Here is a 25,333-nt window from a genome sequence, read left to right on the forward strand (position 1 = left end):
GCGTCAGTTTAATAAAAGGATATAAATCGAGCGAGAATAGTTAATTGTAGCATATTTCATCCGAGGGTCCTCCGCCAGCCAGTCGTTTGTTGTTTGAACAAACACCGTCCCAAACATTAGCAAATACGAGCTACGAGGGGACGTCGCCAGGTGTCCCGATTTATGCGGGACACTTAGAAAACAATCTGGGATACGCTACAATCTGTGCTCTGAAAGCCTTGGATTTCACGAGTCAGAAATTAAAGGCGCAATTAATTCTTCGGGATTTTGCAGCCAAATGATAGAATAGTACGAGTATCCTAGGCTGTATCTGGCTCTCTATAATATTATTTTGAAGTAAATGAGAAGGAGGAATAGAGAGTAATGTTACTGCTATAATGCCCGATTTGCTTGAGTAATCACGAACAATCCCTAATTTTAAGTGAACGCTTTCAAAATAAAATTCCTGATAAGTGTTACCATAGGGGTCATTTCAAAATTAGGGATTGATGGTGATAATGGGCATAAAACAATGGGATTCAATTTGGTTTCCACTTCATTATTTATAAGTAACTGTCCCGAAAGCTTTGTCATACTCCTACAACTCTAGGCAGTAATGTAGTTTAACTAATTTACACAATGTACACGCTGTTCTTTGTCTGAAAACCCACCGCTTTGGGTATATTTGCTTGACACATTTAATTAATATTCACAACATTTAACTTTATAGAATTTTCATTTATTCATTAATTTTGGATTACTTATGTTTGGCCAAAAAACGTTTCCCAAATTATCACATCGCAAACAACGTTTCGCAAATTTTCATTTAGCAAATTCTCATTTGGCAAAACAACTTATTGCAAACTTTTAATTCGCAAATGTCGCTTTTGGCATATTATTGTTTAGCAAATTTTTGTTTGGCAAAGTATGTTTTGTCAAATGTTTCATTTGGCAAAAATATTACACCATAAACTATTTTCAAAATAATTTGATTGGTGCATAGAATGGAATACAAATTAGCTTGTGGTTATTATTTTGTTTAGTGGGTAGTTAATATAAAATTTGTTCTAAATTAATTTTCTTATTTCATTCTTTTTATCGATATTTCCAAATGATTCATTAACAATAGAGGTGATTCTAGCGCATAGGGTCACTGTTCTAACCTAACCTAACCTACTATTTTCTGCAATACCTACTTTTTGCAACCATACTATTTTCTGCAATCTCTTTGTTTTACATAAAATTCTTGTGAAAACCATGATCATGTGCCTTATGCTTTGATTTGTGGGTAACGGTGGGTAAGTATGTGAAGTGTCAATTTGACCAAACAAATTATTTGGGATATAATATTTGGCANCGATTTTTGATTGTTTTCTCGTGCGGTTTTGAGTATTTAGTGTGTGAAAGTGTGATAGTGAGTGTAATAATAGTGAGTGAGTGTTAGGAAGATGCCAAACCATACGTACAGTGCTCGTGAGTACGTAAACATGGTTTACTGTTACGGGAGGGCACGTGGAAACGCATCTGAAGTCGCATCGGTGAGTAGGTACCTAGTTCTAAACTTAAAGGAATGTGTTTTTTTTAATGTAGGGAGTAAATAATCTGGTAATTTTGTGTACAAAATACTCCCGCGATTGCGGTAGGTAGTGGCGGAAAGCGCGTAGGTACGCTCCAATACACACACACACACACACACACACACACATAGGAAACAGCAAACTAATTTAAAACGAACTTTAACTTTAGTTAGTCAAACAAAAATACCTATTTACACTACCTATTTTACGTGGCTTCCTTCAGTAGACTATCAGACATGATAAGCGAGCGATCCGCGTAGCTCGATGGGTGCCGCAGTTGAAACGTATTGCAGTATTACGAGCCACAGTACAGTTGATGTCGCACGGAAAATATTCGCTAAAAATTCTACTTTAGTTTGTAATTTTTTTTTTGGTGGATAATGCGTTTATATAAGTCATAATAGATCACCTAAATAAATATGGCGAGGATTGAAATCAACACCCTGTATAAACATTTGCCAAGTAAAATTTTACCAAATGATAATTTGAACAAATGAATTAGTTGCGAAAAGTACATTTGCTAAAAGTTCATTTGGGAAATGAAACTTTGGCGATAAGTTGTTTGCGAAGTGAAATTTGGCGAAAAGTAATTTGGCCTTTTATTTAACTAGATTTGTGATCAGCACAGCCAAACTAAAAACCAATGTAAATATTTAAAGCATAAGTATAAAAACAGTTTCGTAATTTGTAAAACAACCTAGCTACGAGTATAATCAAACTGCTGACGTCAGTAGTGATGAAATAACGAATTTAAAAAACCATTTACACACAATTGGCCGAAACTACAATAGCTTCAAAGGTTATTTCGAGTAATTAAATTTATTGTTAAGTTTTCCAGGGTATTTCAGTGTTAAAAGCATTTAAAAGTTCTTAATTAACGTAGAATAATAATAATAATAATAAATAATAATAATAATAAATATATTTATTTTCTCTCCACAAACAGATTCTTAAAACTAGTCTTAAATTTAGTTTGGTACATTTGTCTGTGGGAGACTGGTGTCTAAACTAGGCAGAATCCTGCCTGTATCTTAGAGCACCAGGCCTCCAACCCAAGATACATAATTACTAAGGTTAGTAGGTACATCTTACAATTTGTGTGAATATAGTACCTATTTGTTTCACTCTCTACAGGACGTAGGTAAATCATTTTACAGTTTTATCTTGTTTGTCGACTAGGTACCATAATAGTTAAACCTTAGAATTAGGTTATTTACCAATAAATCGATTTTAGACTATGTGAGAAAAAATACAGAATAGAAAAAATATGGAATAGAGTCACTTTACATTATTTTTGGGCCCCACAAATCGTTCCCACCCACAGTTCTTTGCTAAAAACCCGTTTCTTTTCAGGTCACTCAGGGAGGATCCTCTGCATGTGCGTGACGCGGGAATCCCAGTACCTCCTCACGGGGTCTGAAGACACCAGCGTCATCGTGTGGGACTTACACACGTTAGCAGTCAAGACTAAGATTTTGTAAGTATTCCAGAAACATTTTGTATGACTCTCACCGCCATGTCTGTCTGTCTGTCCGCCCGTCTGTCCGTCCGTCCGTCTGTCCGTCCGTATGTCACAGCCATTTTTAAGGCTGTGAGCAAGAGCTATACTGTTGAAACTTGGTAAGAGAATTTGATGCAAAAATTAAAAAATAATAATAAATATTGGGGGCTCCCCATACTTAGAACTGAAACTCGAGGTTTCTAAAATACTTTTTTTCCAAACCGAATAGTTTGCGTGACAGACGCTTCCAAAGTGGAAAAAAGTTGCCCCCCCCCCCCTCTAACTTCTAAAATAAGAAAATGAAAAATCTAAAAAACATATGATGTACATTACTATAAAAACTACCAACAAAAATTGTTTTGAACGAGAGTTTTTTTTAATACCTCGTAAATCGTATACCTTTTATTATTACCGCGTAATCTTTCATACTAATAACTTAAATAAAAAATAATAATTTTAATTTCATAAATCATTGGTACGGAACCCTCGGTGCGCGAGTCCGACTCGCACTTGGCCGGTTTTTTTTTATAACCTATGACGCTCATAAATACTGCGGCTTTCTATTGATAAATAATTAATACATAATTATGTACGGAAAAGTACAAAACCTTTCTCATAATATAATACTATTATGAATGATACATGCTTGGGAGAAAAATAAAGTATGTATACGGCAAATGTACCATTCAATTAAGTAGTTGTTGGAATCGTAATGAGATATTACGTACGAGTAGATATAGAGTTAATATTGTGAAAAAGAAAATACGTTTCCAATAACAGTAGATTTAGATACCATTTCCATCCGAGCCCAATTCAAAATTAATTACGCTAGGTAGGTAATCTAAAATCAATTATGAAACAAGCTCAGATTAATTTCCATAATTATACCACATCATATCCACTGTGGGCAATGATTGTAATTGTATAATTTTATTCTGTATTCGACCTGCGACTATTATTTCAGTGGGAATATTATGCTAAACTTTATCTTATTTTGAAATTATCAAAATGCCAAACTAAAACATTGTTTTCATCTCCATTATCCGCCCTCGTTGAAATAGATTTTTGCCTATTTCATGCAAGCTTTGAGGATAATAAAAATTCCCTACGACACAGCATGCTATAGGTTGAGCATTTTTGTAATTGGATAAGTTTGAGCATCTTTGAAGATCAAGTTAACTTTTTAAACAATATTACATTACGAGTACAAAGGAACTGGCATTATTATTTTTGTTCATGAAAACCAACAGAACTAACTCAGCTCCAGCAATAGAACCTAAAACCGAATTATACTAATTCGTTTTTCGAGTTGCCTAGTTAGTTTAAATAGATTTGCCTGAATTTACGTTTACGTTGTCTTTTGTATAAAAACGCTAATGAATTATACAGTGTGAGTCACGTTAAAGTGTACATATGAAAATGGATGAAACTAGACCTATTTTTATCGACAAAAAAGTGGTCAAAAAATTTTTGAGATTTTTTTTATATTTTTTATATAATTTTTTTACTTCCAATTACTTATTGTAAAGGAAACGTAATAACTTTTAAACTAAGCAGTATATCCTGATAAAATAAAAATAGTAATAATGCTAAATAGCAGGCGATACTAAAATAAAATTATAATAAAAAAAAACTTTTTTAAAAACAAGCTTTATTCTGAAATGCAGTTGTAATAAAACGAAAAAAATAATTGTATGCAATGTTCAAATAATTTCGAAAGCTTGTATCGCGCATGGAATTTATTCTTCTTTTTTCTGTTTGCGCTACAAGCTTTCGAAATTATTTGAACATTGCATACAATTATTTTTTTCGTTTTATTACAACTGCATTTCAGAATAAAGCTTGTTTTTAAAAAAGTTTTTTTTTATTATAATTTTATTTTACACTTTTTAGTTGTATCTCAATCTGAGTCCTGGTCATCATTTAGCACCAAAGTGCTCAGGAAGACGAATCCAACGAACCCAAACTCGATGAGTTTCCGCCGTTTCGTTTAGGAGTTCCTATGGCCACCTCCCAAATCCATTATCAGGACCCTGGACATCATGTAGCACTAAAGTGCTCAAAAAGACAAATCCAACGATCCCAAATTCGATGAGATTCCGCCGTTTCGTTTAGGAGTTCCTATGGCCACCTCCTGACTCCATCATCAGACCAGCTCAATGGTACCATAACATTGCATTGTCATCGTATTTACATAAGTATGCCAAATTTCAGCTCAATCGGTTGAGGAGAACTGGTCTTAATTTCAGTTGCAAGATTTGTCCCACACATACTAACAAGTGAAGTCAATATAAAGCTTGTAAAAATACATACAATTCACAAAAAATGCCAACAAATAATAAAAAATGATACTTTTTGAAAAAAATCTACTTAAAAATTCGTGTTTTTTTGGTTATTTGATAAATTTCTCCGAAAAATGCCCCTATAATACGTGGTTTTTATTGTTTTGTATTATTCTCTATTGTATTACCTTTGTAAAACTAAAAATTGCATGTCTCTATCCCTATCACAACATTTGCTATGATCGTTTGAACTAAGCCTCTCCGGGCGCGCCATTCAACGCTTCGTTTACATTATTGCATTATTACAGTTTTTATTTTATCAAGATATACCGCTTAGTTTAAAAGTTATTACGTTTTCTTTATAATAAGTAATTGAAAGAAAAAAAATCTATAAAAAATTAAAAAAAAATCTCAAAAATTTTTTGACCTCTTTTTTGTCGATAAAAATAGGTCTAGTTTCATCTATTTTCATATGTACACTTTAACGTGACTCACACTGTATTAGATTGATGAAAGTGACAACCACCTTTTTCCTTTGAATAAAGAAGGGTTTATTTGCAGGGAACACATAGCGCCAGTGCTATGTGTAGCAGCAATCGTGAACCGATCACTGGTGATCAGCGGTGGCGAAGACTCAGCGGTCATCGTCACCTCCCTAGTGGACGGAGCATTGGTGAGAACAAAAGAAAATCTATTGTTTTATATCTGGCCAGCATTTAATTAGTGTTCCAAAAACAAAAGTAATAAAAACAAAAGACTAAAAGTACGACGTTTTAAATACAGCAAAAGCAAAATCTTTTTTTCGTTTTTACGTTTAACTAATTTATTTTAAGGCTGGGTTGCACCATCTTACTTTGACTTTAATAAATGTCAAAAATCTGTCAAACTCCATACAAAAAGTACCGGTTATTGTTAAAGCTACGGTTAAAGTATGTTGGTGCAACTCACCCTAAGTTTTTTATCGATAGTAGGTATAAAGTTACAAAAAGGCAGTTCGTGAAGTTTAACACACCAAAGCGCAATACTTCAAAGATAAATTGATATTCTCCGCTGTCGGCAAAACTATTGGAAAATACTGCATTTAATTACAAACTAAGGGCAACGGCGGGCTCGGATACCAATCGTTTGCTCTGCCGAGTCAATAAACTAAGTTTCCTCGTAAAGGAATATGAGACAGGGACAATATTTGCTGCAAAGTTTCTTTAAATTAAACTAGCTACCTACCTATTTGGTTTGAATTCCAAATATTCAGTCCAACTATTTTCATTAAGGCTCTCGTCTGGTTATACAAGTTCGGATACCTAGGTGGAAATGATACCTATTTGTGTAATGATCACAAACATTCTGGACTCAGAGTTCTTATGAAGCTGTATATTATACGAATTTACTAAAATTATAACCAAATTCGTATTATGATTTTGGGCATCATGCATCAAAAAAGTCATCTCCAGAAGATACAATTTTAATTAATTTTACTTAGGCGTTTTTATTTAAAATAGTTTGTAGAAAAATCTGAATGATAAAGTAACTTAAAATAACTTTGTTGAAAAAACGACATCAAAGATTTGCCTATCTTAATTCGGTTGCAGCAAAAAGTTTAAATGAGCTTTATTTGAACAAAAAGGCTGAGTAACTAAATTCACCCGACTAAATAACAATTGTTTTCCCAACGAAATCTCGGAGAAAGGATTGCTTTGGGTGGCTTAAACAAGGAACTGTCTCGGGGCGGAACTCGCAAACAATGTTAATTATAGATTCAGCTGCTTAAGCAGTGGAATTAATTACGTTATTTCCTAAATAGGTCACAAAGATCGATCACCACCGAGGGCCGGTTACCGCGGTAAAAGTGATTCAAGACGGGGAGATTCTGGTAACGGGATCTCAAGATGGGACGGTGTGTACGTGGAATGTGGATAACTTCACGTTGCTCAGCACGGTCACTGCAGGAGTGCCCATACATGCGATGGAAGTGACTGATGACAACGTGTTCCTCATAACGCTGCAGGGAGAGAACGAACTGCACTTGAGGACATTTATTACTGGGACCTACTTGCATGTGCTGAAAAGACATAAAGCTAAGGTAAGTTTTACACAATCATGTTTGTGTTTTTGTTTTATGATATGAGTCCGTAAAAACCGGGAAACGATGCCAATAACACAACTATAGCACTTAAGTCGCACTCTCGATGACAAAGGTATAAAAAAAACTCCAAAGTGTGGTTTTCCTTATTTATAATTGAATTATATAATCTGTCTTAAGTAAAAGACGAAAATTTGACTTCACGTCTCATCAAAACCGCTTGTGGAAGTTATAAAATGTTGTTCTTGAAAACAAACCCATTTGTTATTAATGTGGGAATTTGACAAAGTGCTTTTCTTGTACATCTTTACGTTGCGGTTTGTATTTTATATCCTTCAGTAAGTTATTTTATGAGTACTTGGAAGTTTTCTCTAGACGATTTACTTATCCCTCCTTCTTAGAAACTTTCCAAAATATCTCCAAAATAAGCGAAGAAAATCAATTTGCTACTCGTACGATTTGGAACACTTATGATCTAAGTACGTTTGGTGCTAAGATTGAGTCAAGAATTGCCACTTGCGAATGACTGTAGCATCCTCACCCTTCACCGCCGTAATAGGGGATCACCAAATTGCTTTAGCTCCCACTTACTCGTTACCAGTGAGATAAATTACCGCCGATTGCTAGTAAGTGGCCGCCGACCTCGCCTTTTCTTATTTCATTTGCTGAAGTTAGTGTTAACCGCCGCCCTTTACAAATCCATTCGTAATGCGATTTGGATAGTTTTCTTTGCACGTGATACTTACACCCTTGGTGGAGCACTTACATTTTCAAAGGTTACCCTATTCCTCTGACACTACTAGATTATAGATGGATTGAAGTTTATTTTGAAATTAAAATTATTGCATGGAATAATGATTGATTTACTTGGTTATAAAAATATTGGTGATTGATAGATATTTATAATTTTTTGTACAATATAAAGGACATAAACCATTACTTCAGCCAAAGTTGTCTTGTGATTTGATACGACAGTTTTATCGTAGTGTTACGATCAAAGTTATCGCTACGTTACCTGCCTGAGCACTAGGCGATAAAGTTATACTCATCAAACTTAGCCAGTTTCAGTTTTATGTGCACTTTGTCCAGTAACGATATGTCGTGCAATGTATCTATTTCGTTTTTAATATCTACAATGTGTACCTACTACTGATTGTACTGTACTGAAACTGAAGTAGTAAGTACCTACCTACTTACGCAGGTACATTTATACAATGTGCTGACTCTCTGGCTTCTTCTCACAGCTTTGAATGTTTCTATTAGAAGAAATGAAAGCCAAAAAACCATAATATTATTCATCGTTGTTAAGTGATGTGGTAACCAATAAAAATAAATCCTTATCCAGCAGACATTTAAATTGCATTAGGCAGAATAGAAAATGGATATTCAAATATCTCCTCGCTCTTTATTCAGAAATAACACTGATATTCAATTGGATTCCCGAGTATTTTGTTTTAATGTATTATCCAGATGCGTAATAGTGTAGAATCGAATTGATATAGCAGCTAAAGAGCTCTACCAAATGCACTTAAAGGTTATAGCTATAATATCATTATATTCCGTGCATTAGGTATCTATCAAATGGCGGTAGTTATTCAATATTGAACAATAACCTTTTGAACTTTGTGAATTTGGTTCCAGTGTTCGATTTTTTAATAACTAGCGAACCTAAAAATGGCTTGCGTTGGGCCGTCAATCAATACTGCTCCAACAACAATGCGTCATAAAAAGAGCATTGTGCCCAACGTTGACTGGCGTGAACTTTATTGTAGGCTTGTAGGTAAAGTAGGTAGGTAGTAGGTTTTATAGTACTTTAAAGCCATTTAATGCACCTTATGTCACAAATCGCTAAGGCCAGCTCTACATAGAGCGTAAATTAGAGCTTCCTTGTCTGTTTTACATAATTACTTACTGTACGCCTAGGATGCGCCCCACTGCACGATAAACTTTTATCGAGACACACAAATAATCTATTTTGCACGATAGGCCCAAACATTTGTCATCTGAAATTATCATGGCGCGCATCCTAGCCCGACTGGACAAGATTATGGGTACCTAATCGTGAATCCAACATGTTGTATTTCTAATGGTTCAGATAAAATGCTTCTGCGTGGCTCATGACTCTTCCCGGGCGGCTGTCGGTTGTGCTGACCAGCGCATCTACGTGTACAGCCTGCACAGTGGCACGCTGCTGCGCACTTTAGCAGCTGCGCATGATTTAGCAGCTCTGGCTATTGCTGACAAAGACCACTTCTTGTTGGCTGCTGGTAAGTCCTTTATCTCGAGATATTAATCCGTAATTAATTAAAACGTCACGTCCTAAGATTAGTATTTACCTTAATTCTCTTTTGTAGGCAGCAACAGGGTGACAATATATTCATTCCACACAGAAGATAATTTGACCAACTTCAGGCCAACAAAACAGTTGAAGAGGAGACAAACAAAATCCACAACAAATGTTACTCTATTACAGGTAAATAATCTTTCAACAGTCTGCATGTGTCAGTTAAAAATGTATAAAGATGAATCGGCCATTCTGAAGAAACTACCCACAAATCGAACATTTTCTCCCTACAGGCAGAACAAAGCGAGCTAATACCAATCAGCTGCTTAGAAGTGTCCCGGGATGGTCAGCTGGCCGTCAGCGGCTGCGCCCGCGGCTTGGTCCGCGTTTGGCAACTGTCTACCCACAGGCTACAAGCCACCCTTAGCGGACACATGGGCCATATAACTTGCGTGTGCTTTTCACCAAACAACCTGATAGTGCTGAGCGGGTCCGAAGACAGGACTGTGGTTGTGTGGCAGTTGGCGGACAACTCGCCGTCTTTAACGTACAAGGTTAGTAAATAACGCGTGATAATTGCAGATCTTTGTCTGTAAAGGTATAAAGGTAGAATTCAAATCTTTGAAGATCAACCGAATTATTATTATACCTACTTAAGAGTTTCTTGTAGATTTCTTGCTTCTTGATTTTAGGAAGATTCAGCTACAGTAGATTTTTCATGCATTAATATGGACCACAGCTTTGAGATTAGAATATGGCTGATAGGAAACGTCTTTTATCACGAATATCCTTTCATCAGGGCCATTCAGCAGCTCTCCAATCCTTGCTGATGATGTCGGACGGTCGCCGGGCCATGTCTGGCGACAGGGCACGCAATGTCAACGTGTGGCTGGTCGACTCTGGAATAGTCCTGCATTCAACGCAAGGGCCTAGTGCGAGCCTGGATGTTACGTTGAATATGAAGTTTGCGGTAAGTTCACGACACATCTACGTTCTCAAATAAGTTATATCCTAGCAAGATTGAACTAAAATTTAAACCCTTTTCCACCAGGTTTTATCAGACGGTGACAATTCAGTTCGCATCTGGGGATTAGCCGGTGGAGACAGTAGTGAGGAGAGGCGTGCCGTGTCGCACGCTGAACGGATAACCTGCTTCGCGCTAACGGCTGACTCGCAGCACGTGGTCACTGGTTCTATGGATATGTCGCTGAAGGTGTGGAAACTGGATGGAGGGAAGCTGTCTCAGGTAAGAGAGTGCTCTTGATAACTTCTTTAAGTCTGACTCGTAAGATATGAAGAGGCGTGCCGTGTCGCACGCTGAACGGATAACCTGCTTCGCGCTAACGGCTGACTCGCAGCACGTGGTCACTGGTTCTATGGATGTCGCTGAAGGTGTGGAAACTGGATGGAGGGAAGCTGTCTCAGGTAAGAGAGTGCTCTTGATAACTTCTTTATGACTGACTCGTAAGTTTTGGAGAGGCGTGCCGTGTCGGACGCTGAACGAATAACTGGCTTTGCGGTCACGGCTAACTCGCAGCATGTGGTCACTGGTTCTATGGATATGTCGCTGAAGGTGTGGAAACTGGATGGAGGGAAGCTGTCTCAGGTAAGAGAGTGCTCTTGATAACTTCTTTAAGTCTGACTCGTAAGATATGAAGAGGCGTGCCGTGTCGCACGCTGAACAGATAACCTGCTTCGCGCTAACGGCTGACTCGCAGCACGTGGTCACTGGTTCTATGGATATATCGCTGAAGGTGTGGAAACTGGATGGAGGGAAGCTGTCTCAGGTAAGAGAGTGCTCTTGATAACTTCTTTAAGCCTGACTCGTAAGATATGAAGAGGCGTGCCGTGTCGCACGCTGAACGGATAACCTGCTTCGCGCTAACGGCTGACTCGCAGCACGTGGTCACTGGTTCTATGGATATGTCGCTGAATGTGTGGAAACTGGATGGAGGGAAGCTGTCTCAGGTAAGAAAGAGTTCTTAATAACTTCTTTAAGCCTGACTCGTAAGATATGAAGAGGCGTGCCGTGTCGCACGCTGAACAGATAACTTGCTTCGCGCTAACAGCGGACTCGCAGCATGTGGTCACTGGCTCCGTGGATATGTCGCTGAAGGTGTGGAAACTGGATGCAGTTCAGGTAAGAGCTCTTCGTAGTTTCATGAGTGGATCGATGAATTCTTATGATTATGGTACAGGGAATGTACGTATTCATGGTGGTCAGGATCTTTGGTGGTTTCAGGATAAGGTCAGACATCATGAGAGGTACGCGTGGTTCGCATCGCACAAATCTCGTCGAAAGGGATTCGATAGTGTGTTAACTCCATTTTCTATGACCTATTTCTGAAAACACAATAGAGGGAATTAAAAAAGAAGAGGTGTGCCGTGTCGCGTGCAGAACGATAATAATTACTCAACACACAAACACATTATTCACAATTTAACTTACATACAGTTTGAAGGGAAAATAATACGATACCCAGAACATGTTTTATGAAAACACGTGTAATTAACAATTCATTAGGTTGTAATAAATTCCAATCTCATAATCCGCAATGTTTCATTAGTGGTAGGTAATATCATTTCAATTAATTACTGAGGTTACAGGTATGATTAGCCGGCTAATAATCAAAGTTCTACCTATTATTGTGTAATTAGATTCTGTGATAACATTTTGTATACCTAAATAAGCCTAAGAAAATGTTAATCAATCATTTTAATATAAAATATTGTTTTAAAGTCGCCACGAAAATCCTTACTAACATAACGTTACAACAATAAATGATTCTAGAAGTGTTTTCTGATTTGTATTTTAGAATTTTATTTATACTGTGAATAAGTACACTCTACAGTGCGAACATTCTTTAATTATTTCCTACTTCACTCAATGTAAGTAACAACTCCTCTTAACTCCAACGGCTAAGCAAGAAGCACTCGGGAATTCTTCTTAGAAAACCCTTACCACAGATAATATAATACCCCTTACCAAAAATATAAATCCTTTGATTTATGCCATGATGTCAACTGAAGCCCTCTCAAAATGGAGTGTTATGATGAAAACCTTTTCTTCGAAAACAAAACATAAATCTACTTTGTATATTATTATTGCAGAGTATACTATCAGTATACTGAAATAACTGCTAGCTATTTCTATAAGAAGGTGCCTAAAAAATTTTGTTGGAAATTCTTGCGCGCTTGTCTGTGAAATTAAATCAAGTTAAATAAATAGCTCCGTAGGGACAAGCTATCCAATTTTAAATTCCCGGTTCCGACACTTACGTTAACAATTTAATGGCGTTTATACATAGTAAATTTTGTCTTTTTTTAAGAAGTCGGAAGCGCCCTTCGTAGGCGGACTAGTATGTTGATACGTTGACACGTCATTACATTGTAATAACTTGCAGTTGAATCAAATAGTCTCTTATGCTGCGTTTACACTGCGCGAAAATTAGCCGAGTCAAGTCAAAAAAACAGAGGAGCGGGGATGAAATTAATTCATTTTTCGTAATTCTAATTTCCGCATAGTGTAAATCCAGCATTAGAAAATGTTGATTTTTAAATTGTTACTTATTTATATAAACTTTAACCACCCGTGATTATTCTCTACAGTTTTGGCATTCTCTATCAGTTTATGTTTAACCCCCATAGGTCCTAGTTGGCCACTCGGATATAGTCACTTGCGTGGCGGTGTCCATCACCAACAAGACGCAAGTGGTCTCCGGATCCTGGGACTGCAACCTGATCGTGTGGGACATCAACACTGGCTCGGACTTGCATCTGCTGTCGGGACATCTGGGAAAAGTCACTTGTGTGAAAGTGACTGGCGACGGGACTATAGCTGTTTCAGGTAAGATTGTTAATTTAGGTTTAGGGAAATCTACCTATGCTAAAATACTCGGAGACGCAAAATCGAAATAATCTTTTGGTTGTTCTAAAAGCTTTATTTCTATTTTATTTCATCAATAAAATACCTTATAACAGAAGACTAATATACAGGGTGTTACTTTGCATTCTTGCCATATTTACAGAGGTAACTATATTACTGATACTGAACACAAATCCGTTAAAAAATAATGCCCGAAAATTTTGATTTTTAATTTTGAATATTTTATTTTATCGACAATCTGTTAAACACATCACTAACTATCGTAACGCATGCACATCACTTATGTTACCGATGGCGATGGAGACTTTTTTACTTTTTATTGTATTTTTAAATATCTATTGCAATCTATTGTCTTTAAAATGTCTTTTTGACACTTTTGTAAAAAACTGAGAAATCCATCAATCACAAATCACGTTATAAATAATACAAAAATGACTGAAGTGTATTCAAACAACGAATAATTTAATCAAAATGGTGCTTGGAGTGTCTGCAAGACGTCTTAAATGAAATGCTTGATGACGTACCCTTAGCGTTACACCAAATGCTCTACTACCAGCAGGATGGTGCTCCCCCACAATAAGGACGTCAAGTGCGCGAATAATACGTTTGGTGAACAGTGGATTGGACGAGGGGGTCCAGTAGCTTGGCCACCACGATCCTCGGACCTAACACCAATGGACTATTATTTTTGGAGTGACTTGAAACGACCTGGTATGCGCAGAAGAGATAAAAAGTGTAAACGTGTTACGTGAAAGGATTGCTTCAGCGAAACTGTGAGACAAAACGTTTATGTGTTGCGAAAACTAAAGCGAAATACCTACGCTTCGCCGTGCTAGACTGTGCCTTCATCAGAACGGAGGACACTTTGAACACTTGCTTCGCAATACGTAAACTTTGTAAGTAGGAACTCATAAATAAATAATTAATTGTGAATAAGGTGATTTCATTTCATACTTAATTTATTAATTTGTAAAAATAGGGAACAATGTTATAAATTAATTAAAAGCCTAATAATTATTACGTATTTTTGACGGTCCTAAGCCCGTAAAGTAGAAACTGAGAGTAGAAAGGAAAATCTAAAATCAACTGAAGAGTATTTTAAAATAATTATTATGACTGGATAAAAAGGCTGGTACCCAGAGCCATAAAACATCACAGATTAATAAGAACTAGACCACACCCACTAGGTTTATTCCACTTGCACCTGTAGAAAGTGCGAGACAAAATTGGTTTATTCCAATTTGTACTGCAAAACCAAAATTACTAAAAACTCAGTGTACTTTCTTTATGGGAGTCTCTTGTTTATCTTAAATAACAGGTATTGGTCCCTACTTTTATCTCTGTGAATATGGCAAGAATGCAAAGTAACACGGTGTATAACATGACAAGTGGCTATTTCTTTTAACAATATGTTAATTTCATTATCATCATCATCATCATCATCATCATTACCATTTCAGCGATAGAACGTCCACTGCTGAACATATGCCTACCCCAATGACTTCCAGAGAACGAATCAGAAATGAGGAGATCTGTAATTGAGCTAAAGTTAATACTAATAAGCGCAATATTTTGGGCTGTACAATGTAATATTTAATTAACGTTATCTGATTTAAAACTGTAACTAAAAACCATCTGATAGAATAAAATCTATCAATAGCACTATCATTTTCCGCAAACAATTATGGTAAGCTTTATCATAAACAAGCTTGTTTATAGCTAGATGTTATGAATAAAGTTCAACGTTTCCTCGTTAGAATTATGCCATGGGAAAAGACAGTTGTTGTGTATGGTGTGCTGATAGATAGCATAAACGGCATAATCGCTTTACTCGTATAAAAGTGTCGTGTCATGACGTTAATCGATACTTCTCAGAAGCAAACCTATATCAAATTATATTACTTTGTTGGAGTAACACAAAAGTAATATTGTGATATTTTCTGGAATCCACACGATTTTTATGAAAACCAATTTTCTCTCTTTTTAACTACGGTGGAATTTTTCGAACATTTAAAACTACTTAGTAACCGACTGAAACACTATTCTTGGCCGAAATTGAAACCATTAAAGTGCCTTTCAAAAGGTTTGACTAATGTTTTAAAGGTAACAATTAAGTACCTATTAATTTTGAAAGCACTATAAGCTATTGTATGGTGTTTAAAATATTACCCGCCGCTATTATAGTGTCAATGAAGCCATTAAAACAATAAAACCATTTATAAGAATTGTTTCCGATTGAATTAATTTTCATGTCATGAAAAACACAAAGTAAAGACCTAGTATTAGGTATACAGGGTGTTTGGTAGAAGGTTAGACAAACTTCGTGGGTGTATATGTAAATTGTAAGGTCATTTTAAGAATACAAAATTCGCCCATTTGACTGTAACTACTATAAGTGAGCTACTTCTTTTTTCATTGTTTTTTTTTTCTTTTAAGTCTGAAATTTGACTAAAAAACTGTTTTACCCAAATGTTTTGTTACTCGTATTTGAGTAACAATACAATTGAGTAAAGAAGTTGTAGTTATATTGTAATAAAAAAATGATCACATCTCCCGAAAAGTGTGTGCTTCAGCCAAAATGAATAACCCGATATTATTCGTATCAGGTGCTGAAGACAAGACTCTCATAATTTGGGAGACGAAACGGGGACTGGCTCTGACGTCGCTGGCGTTGCACGTCCCCTTGCTGGGTTTCCAAATTACCAGCGACTGCTCGCGGATCGTCGTACATTTACTGGACAGAGGTACGTGACGTAAATAACGTGGGGCAAAATTATATTTTGTGACGTCTGAAAAGTAGTAAGCATGTTTGTGAGGGAACGTATGTAATGTTTTGTGGTAAACATTTTGTCGATTTTTTGTTGACACCTAAAATCTTTACACTTACTTTTTTTAATCCACAACAAGGAAATTCTTGGCCTGCCTAATGAAAAGTGATAATTTTACTTTTACGCCCGTATCCACAAACGATGCTAGCTTATGTGAAGCAGCTCAAGCAGCAAATGAAACGCACAGCGTTGAAAGAGCTCTGTGATTGATTCGTGTGTCACCCTGTGCGTCCACGCGTACTGTGAGACCTCAAAGTAATGTTTGTGAATACGGGCGTTAGTCTTTTTATATTATTTTCTTTGTTTTTTTTCATTGATCATTTTAAAGAAATGCAGAGGAATGTAGTTCAGTATAAAACTTGTGTACTTGAAAATGTAATTTTTGAAGTATAAAATTGTTAATATTCTAGTAACACTCGAACTTAAACCAACCAAAAGCCTTATCGCGAATAGATTGAAGCTAACAACACGCAATATAACTACGTAATACGAACTAATAGAACCCAATGGTCATGAATGAAGGCATAGACTCAGTTAATGGTTTTCAACAGGTTGCCTCCCCATTATTTGCTTACACAATACGCCGGCCACATACGTCAAGATACCGACTTACGCCGCCCCGACTAAAGACGTGGATGGTAAGTACAAATTGTGGTGCAAACTAACGCAACTGTATTTAATTAGTGCATTACTATCGACAAAATATACGATAATGTTATTTTGACGACATTTTAATTAATCCAGAAGCTTTAAAGAGCTTTAACCATAATTGAACGCACTGGACCATTCATGTAAGGCTTAAACGTGTTATGAAAGCCACCAGTTTATTAATAAATGATGTTTATATGCCATAAATGTCCATGCCATTTTGTTCCATTTCTTAAATTAACATAATGAAAATGAACTAATATACCTATGTACTTGCTTTTTAGTCACGTGATTGAATGGTATACCCCAGTCCCCAACCAACATCAAATTGTTTTCCTTATTTTGTTATTTCCACACAATCTCATTATAATAATATCGTTATCAGTGAATATAACGCAGAATGCGTATAAAATATAGTTTGGAGTTGTTAACAACATTATGTAGAATCAGATAATATAAACTTTATAATTCATACTTATCGAATGTTACTCCAGTTGAATGGTTTAAAAAAAGATGTTTTGTTACAACCAGAACTTCGTCCACTGGCTCCAAAGAGGCCTATGAGGAGGCTGTTGAAGAAGGAAGTTTCTCTGGACACGTACACGTGGCAGAAGAAATACGGACACCTCACCTCCGCTGCCATGATGGCGCAGGTCGATGAACGCTTAAAACGAAGGTGACCTTTTAATTTTAAGATATTTTATAAAATTATTTAAATGGAGAATTTAGTGAAAAAATCCTTTGTGCTACATTATTTTATGTATTTTTAGGTTTTCGGTATCAGCTTCCATGGAAGAAATATCAAAAATACAAGAAGCTAAGGCTAAGGATCTTGGGTCTCAGGTATTTTTTTTATTGTTTATTACACACATTATTTTTACCTAGCCTGGATAATTTAGTACGTATTTAGTACACTTTATATTATTATAATAATATTGTTTATAATATGTAACAAAAGAGTTTTGGTGGAATGGTGTACAATTGATTATTGTATAGCGGTTTCACGGAACAGACAATACAACATCGCGCATCTTGTTAACACTTATAGTATAAGAGATGTTTTATACAAATAACATGTTACATGGAGGTAATATAATATTTTTATTTATTCATCAGGTGAGCTTAGGCCCCGAAGAAGCGGCCATCGCTCAGTCCCAGCACTTTGATCAATTAGAAGCGCTGTGGAACAAAATATCTCCTCCGAGGCGGCGCTCTAACAAGGTAAGATGCGGCTAGCGGAGCGGCAAATTGCTCGGCACACACCTCCGGCAAATACACAAACGTGGAAAAGCCATACAGACAATTTTTCACGTGAAGGATCCCGAAAGTGATTCACAAAGTACGCGTGTAAAGCTTTGATTTGATCATTTTAGTTCGCGTTTGGATTTTCAGTTTGACTTATTTTGACGAAAATGTTTGCTTTTCATTTGCTTTGAACGTTCACTGTTTGATTTTTGCGAACTTCGTTATCCTCTAACTTTTTTTTTTCATCTTGATTTTAGTGAAAAGTTGTAACTGGTGTGGAGACTCAGATAATGTCACCAGGAAAGTTGACTTTTCATTGAGTCATATGACTGCTTGAAATTAAAACACTCTTCACATGCAACTTGTTCAATATTGCTTCAATAAAAACCTTAAAAAGCTATAATGTAAAGTCCCTTACAGATTAACGATTAGAACAGGCTTCATATTTTTAATTTATTGCACTTTTTATTGTTAGTTATAAGTAGTTAGTGTAAGTAGATACAGTGTACCTGCCTACAAAATAATTTATGCTATCGCATTAGGTTATTGACCTGTAAAGATAGTTTAAGTTGGTGAAAATAAATAAATAAATAAATAAATAAATAAATTATCACTGGATTATAAACATGATGAACCGTGAATCTGATCGCTGATTATCTGGTTAAAGGGTTTAATTTAGGATTATCTGATGAAGGTTTTCCGATCACCGTGTATTTTGAGCAAACATTTTAATCTCTTTCTACTATTTTTACGCGGATCTTTTGTTACAGTCTCTATCAAAACAGAGCTCCTTGATCGAGCGTTTTGACTCTTCTGACGAGGAGCACACGCCGGTTGAAGAACAAGGTAAATTATTTAAGCATAGTGATTGCTAAAGTTTTGTAATTAGGTATTAAACGAACAAGGTTCAAGTAATAAGGTAGTAAAATGATTTTACAAAAGGCGACAAAGAATAGATAGTAATAGACAGAGTTCGTGAATATTTAAGTTGTGTTAAAACTGTTAGATAGAAGTTGAAGTATTGTAGATGCGTTAAAGGCTTAGTAGAATATAATTACAACACTATTTCGTCTTTCCACAGAACACATGGTGGAATGAAGAAATCATCGATAAAGATTTTTCGAATAATTATTAATTAAAATCAACGTTCTATTGACCTCATTAGTTTAAGTTGATTATTCTAGTTTAATGAGCGGGTCTCAATTAATTTCCACTGCTAAGCGTTTAGGTATTCGTTAATGATTAATTTTTTCAAAATAAGTTCATTTTGATAGTACATTTTCGTGTTGTGATCGATTTGCTTTAGTATTATTTTAATAATCTAAATTATTTTATTTTTGAAACAAATGTTAGTGATATAAGTGAATAGTTTCAACGACTTTTAGCGAAATTGTGCGTACGATAGAGAAGTTTGTGGTATTTATAGTTGAACTTCGAAGATTTGTAAAGATACTATGGTAAATTAATCTTAGAATTCCAGCCTCTACGCAATGTGATCTTCTAGATGTAGCTTCTATATTTTCAGGGCCAGTTTTTATTATACTAAAGCTTCTCAGCAATATACTTTAATTTTTAACGATAATAAACTGCTTTGATTAAACTTTTGTTAAAAATTAAAAATACATTAAGTAATATACAAAAGAGAAAATACATCAAAATATAAGTACTAAACACTTGTAATAAGTCTTGTGTCAAACGAAATTCATTAATACGCACTTATAAAATTAATAACTTCAATCTTATGACTTCTAATGACAATAGATTTTACCTAATAGGTATATTTAACTCCTGATCGATTTATGAAAGGTGTATCAGTGTGATTGATCTGAGATCAAACTTTATTTATGTTTTAGAACTGGTCCTAGTGTAGGAATTAGAGATGAAACGGATATCCGGTAACTATCCGGTAGGCCGGATATCCGGCCTAAATTTACTATCCGGCCGGATACCGGATAGTAACTCACTATCCGGCCGGATACCGGATATTAAAAAATTACGACAATTACCTATTAATAAAATGAAATACATTAATCTTTGAGGTAAATATCAATCCCATCAAAAACAATATTACACAACATTAACTATAATAATANCCTCCTTGTGTTCTTGATTAAAATTTGTGCTTGTTTCGTGGTGATCATTTCGTGGTTCTCTTTGTATGAAGCTAGTTTGACGGTCTGCTGTGACATTTTCATAGTCGTTTGCCAGTTGCATTAATTTGCTTATCGAGTCGACTTCTGATTTCTTGATATAAAACTTGTATTTTGTGTTCATGTTTTCGTAGATTCTATTTAGTTCTTCTTCTTTTGACATTTTTGCATATCTGCGCATGAGTGTTTGTATTTCAATCAGGTAGTCTGTGAATTTTTGGCGGTAATGTTGCCTATAATTCACAATTTTAGCTAACAGGTCACTGTCACGGCTCACAAATGTCAACTTGAAGAGTTCTATGAATTCGTTCCATGTAGTAAACGAGTTTTTATTATTTCTATACCACAGCACAGCTTTACCTTTCAGGAATCTGGGTAGCACTTTGAGCACTTTATCTGGCTTGACCTCGCCCGATGACATTAGTTCGTCCAGTTGCTCTAAAAACTCCACTGGGTCGTTGTGTGTGTCGAAACTTATGTTCCATCTTGACGTTATGCTTTCAGTCTGGTCTATAGTGTACGACATGTTTGGTTCTTGGTGCATCTCTGTGTCTTCGAAATCGGTTTCTGACTCACTGTTAGACTGTTCTTCGGAGGACTTACTGGCGGACTGGACTGGTTGATGGGACTGCTTGGTTCTGAGTACTTCTGTGAGGTTCTGTCTCAGTTCTTGTACGGTTCTGTTCTCCGTTTTTATGTTTCTTCTTTTGCACTCGTTCTCAAGTTCTGACTCTGTACCAAATTTCAGCTCTCTGAGTTTATGGGAAGTACTAGTTCTATTTTGATGATCATCAGTGAGTGAGTGCCATAAATGCGAAACTTTGCTTTCGCTTAACTTCGGAACTAAATGACCTACAGACTTGAAATTTTGGATTTTAAGTATGTGATTATAGCTTACTAGATGACGAAAATTTCTGCGTTCTGGTCTTATCCAGAGGTTCTCAAATAGGGGCCTGAAAATGCGGCGAAATGCTTCCAGTAAAGGATGGTACGGCAGTGTTTGCTTCGCGCTCGACTTGGCGGGGGCACTGCCGTGCCCCCAGATCCCATCAAAAACAATATTCGTCAAAAAAACCAAGTCTCGCAACTCAGTTGTTCTACGGTAAAAAGTTGTGAGATCCATGTAATACCAAGTCCAGGCCAGGAAATCTTTAACGTTTTACATAAATTATTGACTTGGCCATCGCACTAAATAATTTAATGTACACGTGTTTTCATGCGATGGCCAAGTCAATAATTTATGTAAAACGTTAAATATTTCCTGGCCTGGACTTGGTATTTCATGGATCTCANGGGGGTCGAAAATGGCTTGAATTACTTTGAGAAAAGGATGGTACGGCCGTGCCGCTTTTTTGCTCGACTTGGTGGGGGCACTACCGTGCCCCCAGATAAAATGGCTTATAATAATGACGGCTTTTATTTAAAGTCCAAAAGTTTAAAAAATCCATATTAAGGGCCTTTCAAAAAACTTATTTTTAGTCCTGTCTACTAATACACCCACTGATCGCGTTTAAAGCACCTGTGCGGCGCTATACTCGTCACGACATGCAACGAGACAATGGGCCAACTATCCGGCCGCCGGATATCCGGCTATCCGGCCTAGCAGCTGGCCGGATATCCGGTATCCGGTATCCGGCCAAACAACTATCCGTTTCATCTCTAGTAGGAATACATGTCGCTAAAATTCGATAGTCGTACTTATATTATAATATATTTAAAATAACCTTGAGTAAGTATATCTTAATTCCGATTATATATTTTATTTTTTTAAATTGTGTCTTCTGTATTTTTTTCAATCTATTATCTTTTGCGGGTAGTAGAAGATCAGAATAAGAAGCGTCCATCCCATATTCTCAGAAAATGTACCTACTATAATTTTATTTTTAAAGTACTTTTATCTGGCGAATCGTTGAATTGAAAAAGACAAAATACTCGTATTGAAAATGCTTTTTTTTTTTACTTTTTTTACTGATGTATCTGATGAATAGGCGAATGATGTTTTTTATTCCGATCTTAGGCAGAGATTAAAATCTGAAATTTTAATTTTATATAATTAAAATATGACTAGCTTAGACATAGTTTACATTAGGTTAATGTTTACCTAAAACTTCAATTAAATTAACATTAATTGGTGGAAATTGTGTCTTATTAACTTTGCAGCTAATTTCGTCAGATAACTTTATCGGTAGATTGAGTTTGACAATTTGACAGATGTTACAGATAATATATTTCATTTAGGGCTGATTTTTCAATCGTCAGATATCTTTCTGAAGAATAACCTTGTCATGTCGACATATTATCCATACTAGAAATACTGTCAATGTGCCAAACTTATTCTTCAGTTATCTATAAGTTAGGACGACGATTTGAAAATCCCTAAAAGACTTTAGTCTTCGGATAAGTTATCTGGCGATTGAAAGGTCTAATTAAGTCCAATGAATTTTTTTCAGTTTTATTTTGCAATTATAATATGTCTTCATAACATAACTTAAACTTACATTTTATTTACAGCCTTATTCGTATATATTTTAGACATAATCTCCCTGATCAATGTATGTCTAGTGTTTTCCAAACTGTGATCCCCTATAAAGACTTCTATGTAAGGACTCATAATAATCAATAGTATCCTTATAGTTAAGAGTAAGTGTAATGTAAGAGTTAATTTCATCTACTTTTATATGACCCTTTTTACAAGGGCTTTCGAACATTTCTTTAAAACCAAAACATGTATTTGACTAAAAGAGATAATTTAATAAAGAGTACCCAAAATAATTCTATTAAAATTTTAATGAAACGTTAATCGGCTTTATAATTTTAAAGGTTATTAGTCATGTTAAATTAGATATATTAGAAGAAACTTGCTTCATAACCAAAGAATAAACAAAAAACCCAATGCAATATCCCAAAGTAAGCTCACGAAAAAATTTAAAAGATTATAGATTGTTTTAATATGTAGAATGTTTAAATTAAATGTTGGTATTAGATGTTAAATTAGAAAACGCAATAATATTTCATAAGTAGATGCACTAACTTGTAGTTAAGTCTTTAGGCAGCTGAATTCTCGTCGTGTAAGGTTTTGACTTGTGGCACTACATCAGTATAACCAACACGCTTAGACCTTCATTTTTGAATAGTTGCAAGCAATCGAAAGACGTAAGGGAATTCGGTGTACGAATATGAGAGCGAAATTTTCAATATAATACTTCGAAAACATAAATAACAATAATAAGACTTGATTTTGTGTTATTTAAAAACTAACCATCATAATCAAAATGGTAACTTTAACTAAGGTCACAAATAACTGATATTTATATAAAAAATTTCGCCCTCAAACATAGTGTAGGCTACAGAGTAAGTTCATTATTATCGTTAGATACTGTCACCTTGTTAACTATTTGTATAGAGTTTTATAATATTTATCGTTTCTTATTCCTCACTTACGTGAGTTTTATTTTTGACCTGTCGTGGTATTATATCTGAAAATATATTCTCTGTGTTTCTTAAAGTGTGTTTTATTTCACCAGTTTCAGTAGAATTAGCTCAATAACAGTATCTAAACTTTGAAAACATAACCCTGAATTTTCTGAGGTCAAATAACATCTTTGAAGAGAAAACAATAACAATAGAGAATATAATATGAAAGTACATTATCGTAAATATTATGATCAGTTTCAAGAGCGGTACCGATAATGTTATTACCAAAATAATAGTTATCATCATTATTACACCTTCTACTGCTAATATTAAAAATACAATCTAATCGGTACAAGATAATGCTATCTGTAGTATTTAGTTGCAGATCTCTTCATATAACTGCCAAAAGATGTGTGGAAACTTAGTGTAACACTCGCCCTGCCGTGCCGCTGCAGGACAACTTACGAATAATGTTTGGACAAATTCTAAGTGTATTACGTTACAAACAAGTTTGCGACGTGACAAGCAAAGTAAATCGAAACAATGAAAATAATCTTAACGCCGATGTAATAGAGAAGAGAAAAGCAAATTAAGATGATAAAATGGAAGCATCGTCGTACTATTTCGACAGCTCGATCTATTATCCTAATGAGACATGTTTAATATACGTATCGCTTGTAGCCAGCTCCGTCGGGATAGTCCTGTCTATCTGTGCGTTTATTTTACTCATCCTGACAGCGTGCTTCTTTGCGGAATGGAGACGGAACCAGAAGAACCAACTCATCATACAGTTAATGCTTGCACGACTCATGTATACAATCATAAGATACCTCTTCGCTATAAGGAAAATTATTGACTCCACGGGAGTTGTCTACCTCGACTTGCTGGCCCTAACGTACACCGAATGTACTCTGGTGGCCTGGATGTTCGTGTTCAGCAAACACATGAACGACAGCCTAGTGAAAGTGTTCAACGTCGAAAAATATAACATGTGGGAGAGATCATTTGCAACGTGGACTATACCCGGTATACTATCTTGTTTGTTTTACATAGCGTTTTTGTTACCAGAAAATAGGGAGCGTATTGTGTTTTTCGTGTACCTGTTCGTTTTTAAATGGCCAATATTGTTTGTGAATGCATTTTTACTGATAACTGCACTGAAGGCCGTTTTGACGACAAACATAAGCAACACTGAGAACAATGTGCGTATTATTGTAGTCATGATCTGTTTGATATTCGTTTTCAGTTTTCAACAAATCATGGTGGATTTAGCGAAAATTTTACACATATTTATTCTGTACCAATATCGAGTGACCTATGTGACAGTTCTTAATACTTTAGCTATTTATCAATGCGCGTTTGCCATATGCTTTTGGGTGTTTGGTAATGCAAATACCCGGAAATTGTGGAAATTTAGAAACTCAAAATTGGGTGCGATACGTCAGAGGAGTTTGATATT

The 25,333-nt window shown here is 35.6% G+C and overlaps 1 protein-coding gene across 1 annotated transcript in view; it reads left to right on the plus strand.

The window, feature by feature from the left end:
* Positions 1-23,744, plus strand: part of LOC114351694 (NACHT domain- and WD repeat-containing protein 1) — a 139,720-nt gene extending 115,976 nt beyond the window's left edge. Inside the window, exons 14-29 of the mRNA XM_028302996.1 lie at positions 2,910-3,033; positions 5,901-6,012; positions 7,141-7,419; positions 9,515-9,686; positions 9,774-9,892; positions 9,997-10,257; positions 10,503-10,673; positions 10,755-10,949; positions 13,352-13,550; positions 16,196-16,333; positions 16,969-17,055; positions 17,597-17,741; positions 17,836-17,908; positions 18,182-18,286; positions 19,081-20,180; positions 22,127-23,744. Of these exons, the coding sequence (XP_028158797.1) occupies positions 2,910-3,033; positions 5,901-6,012; positions 7,141-7,419; positions 9,515-9,686; positions 9,774-9,892; positions 9,997-10,257; positions 10,503-10,673; positions 10,755-10,949; positions 13,352-13,550; positions 16,196-16,333; positions 16,969-17,055; positions 17,597-17,741; positions 17,836-17,908; positions 18,182-18,286; positions 19,081-19,185 (2,285 nt within the window). The 3' untranslated portion in view covers positions 19,186-20,180; positions 22,127-23,744. The remainder of the gene's footprint in view (positions 1-2,909; positions 3,034-5,900; positions 6,013-7,140; positions 7,420-9,514; positions 9,687-9,773; positions 9,893-9,996; positions 10,258-10,502; positions 10,674-10,754; positions 10,950-13,351; positions 13,551-16,195; positions 16,334-16,968; positions 17,056-17,596; positions 17,742-17,835; positions 17,909-18,181; positions 18,287-19,080; positions 20,181-22,126) is intronic.
* Positions 23,745-25,333: the final 1,589 nt, after the last annotated feature.

This window comes from Ostrinia furnacalis, unplaced genomic scaffold (assembly GCF_004193835.3).
Source record: "Ostrinia furnacalis isolate ACB-3 unplaced genomic scaffold, ASM419383v2 OfSCF1172, whole genome shotgun sequence".
NCBI classification, from domain to species: Eukaryota; Metazoa; Arthropoda; class Insecta; order Lepidoptera; family Crambidae; genus Ostrinia; species Ostrinia furnacalis.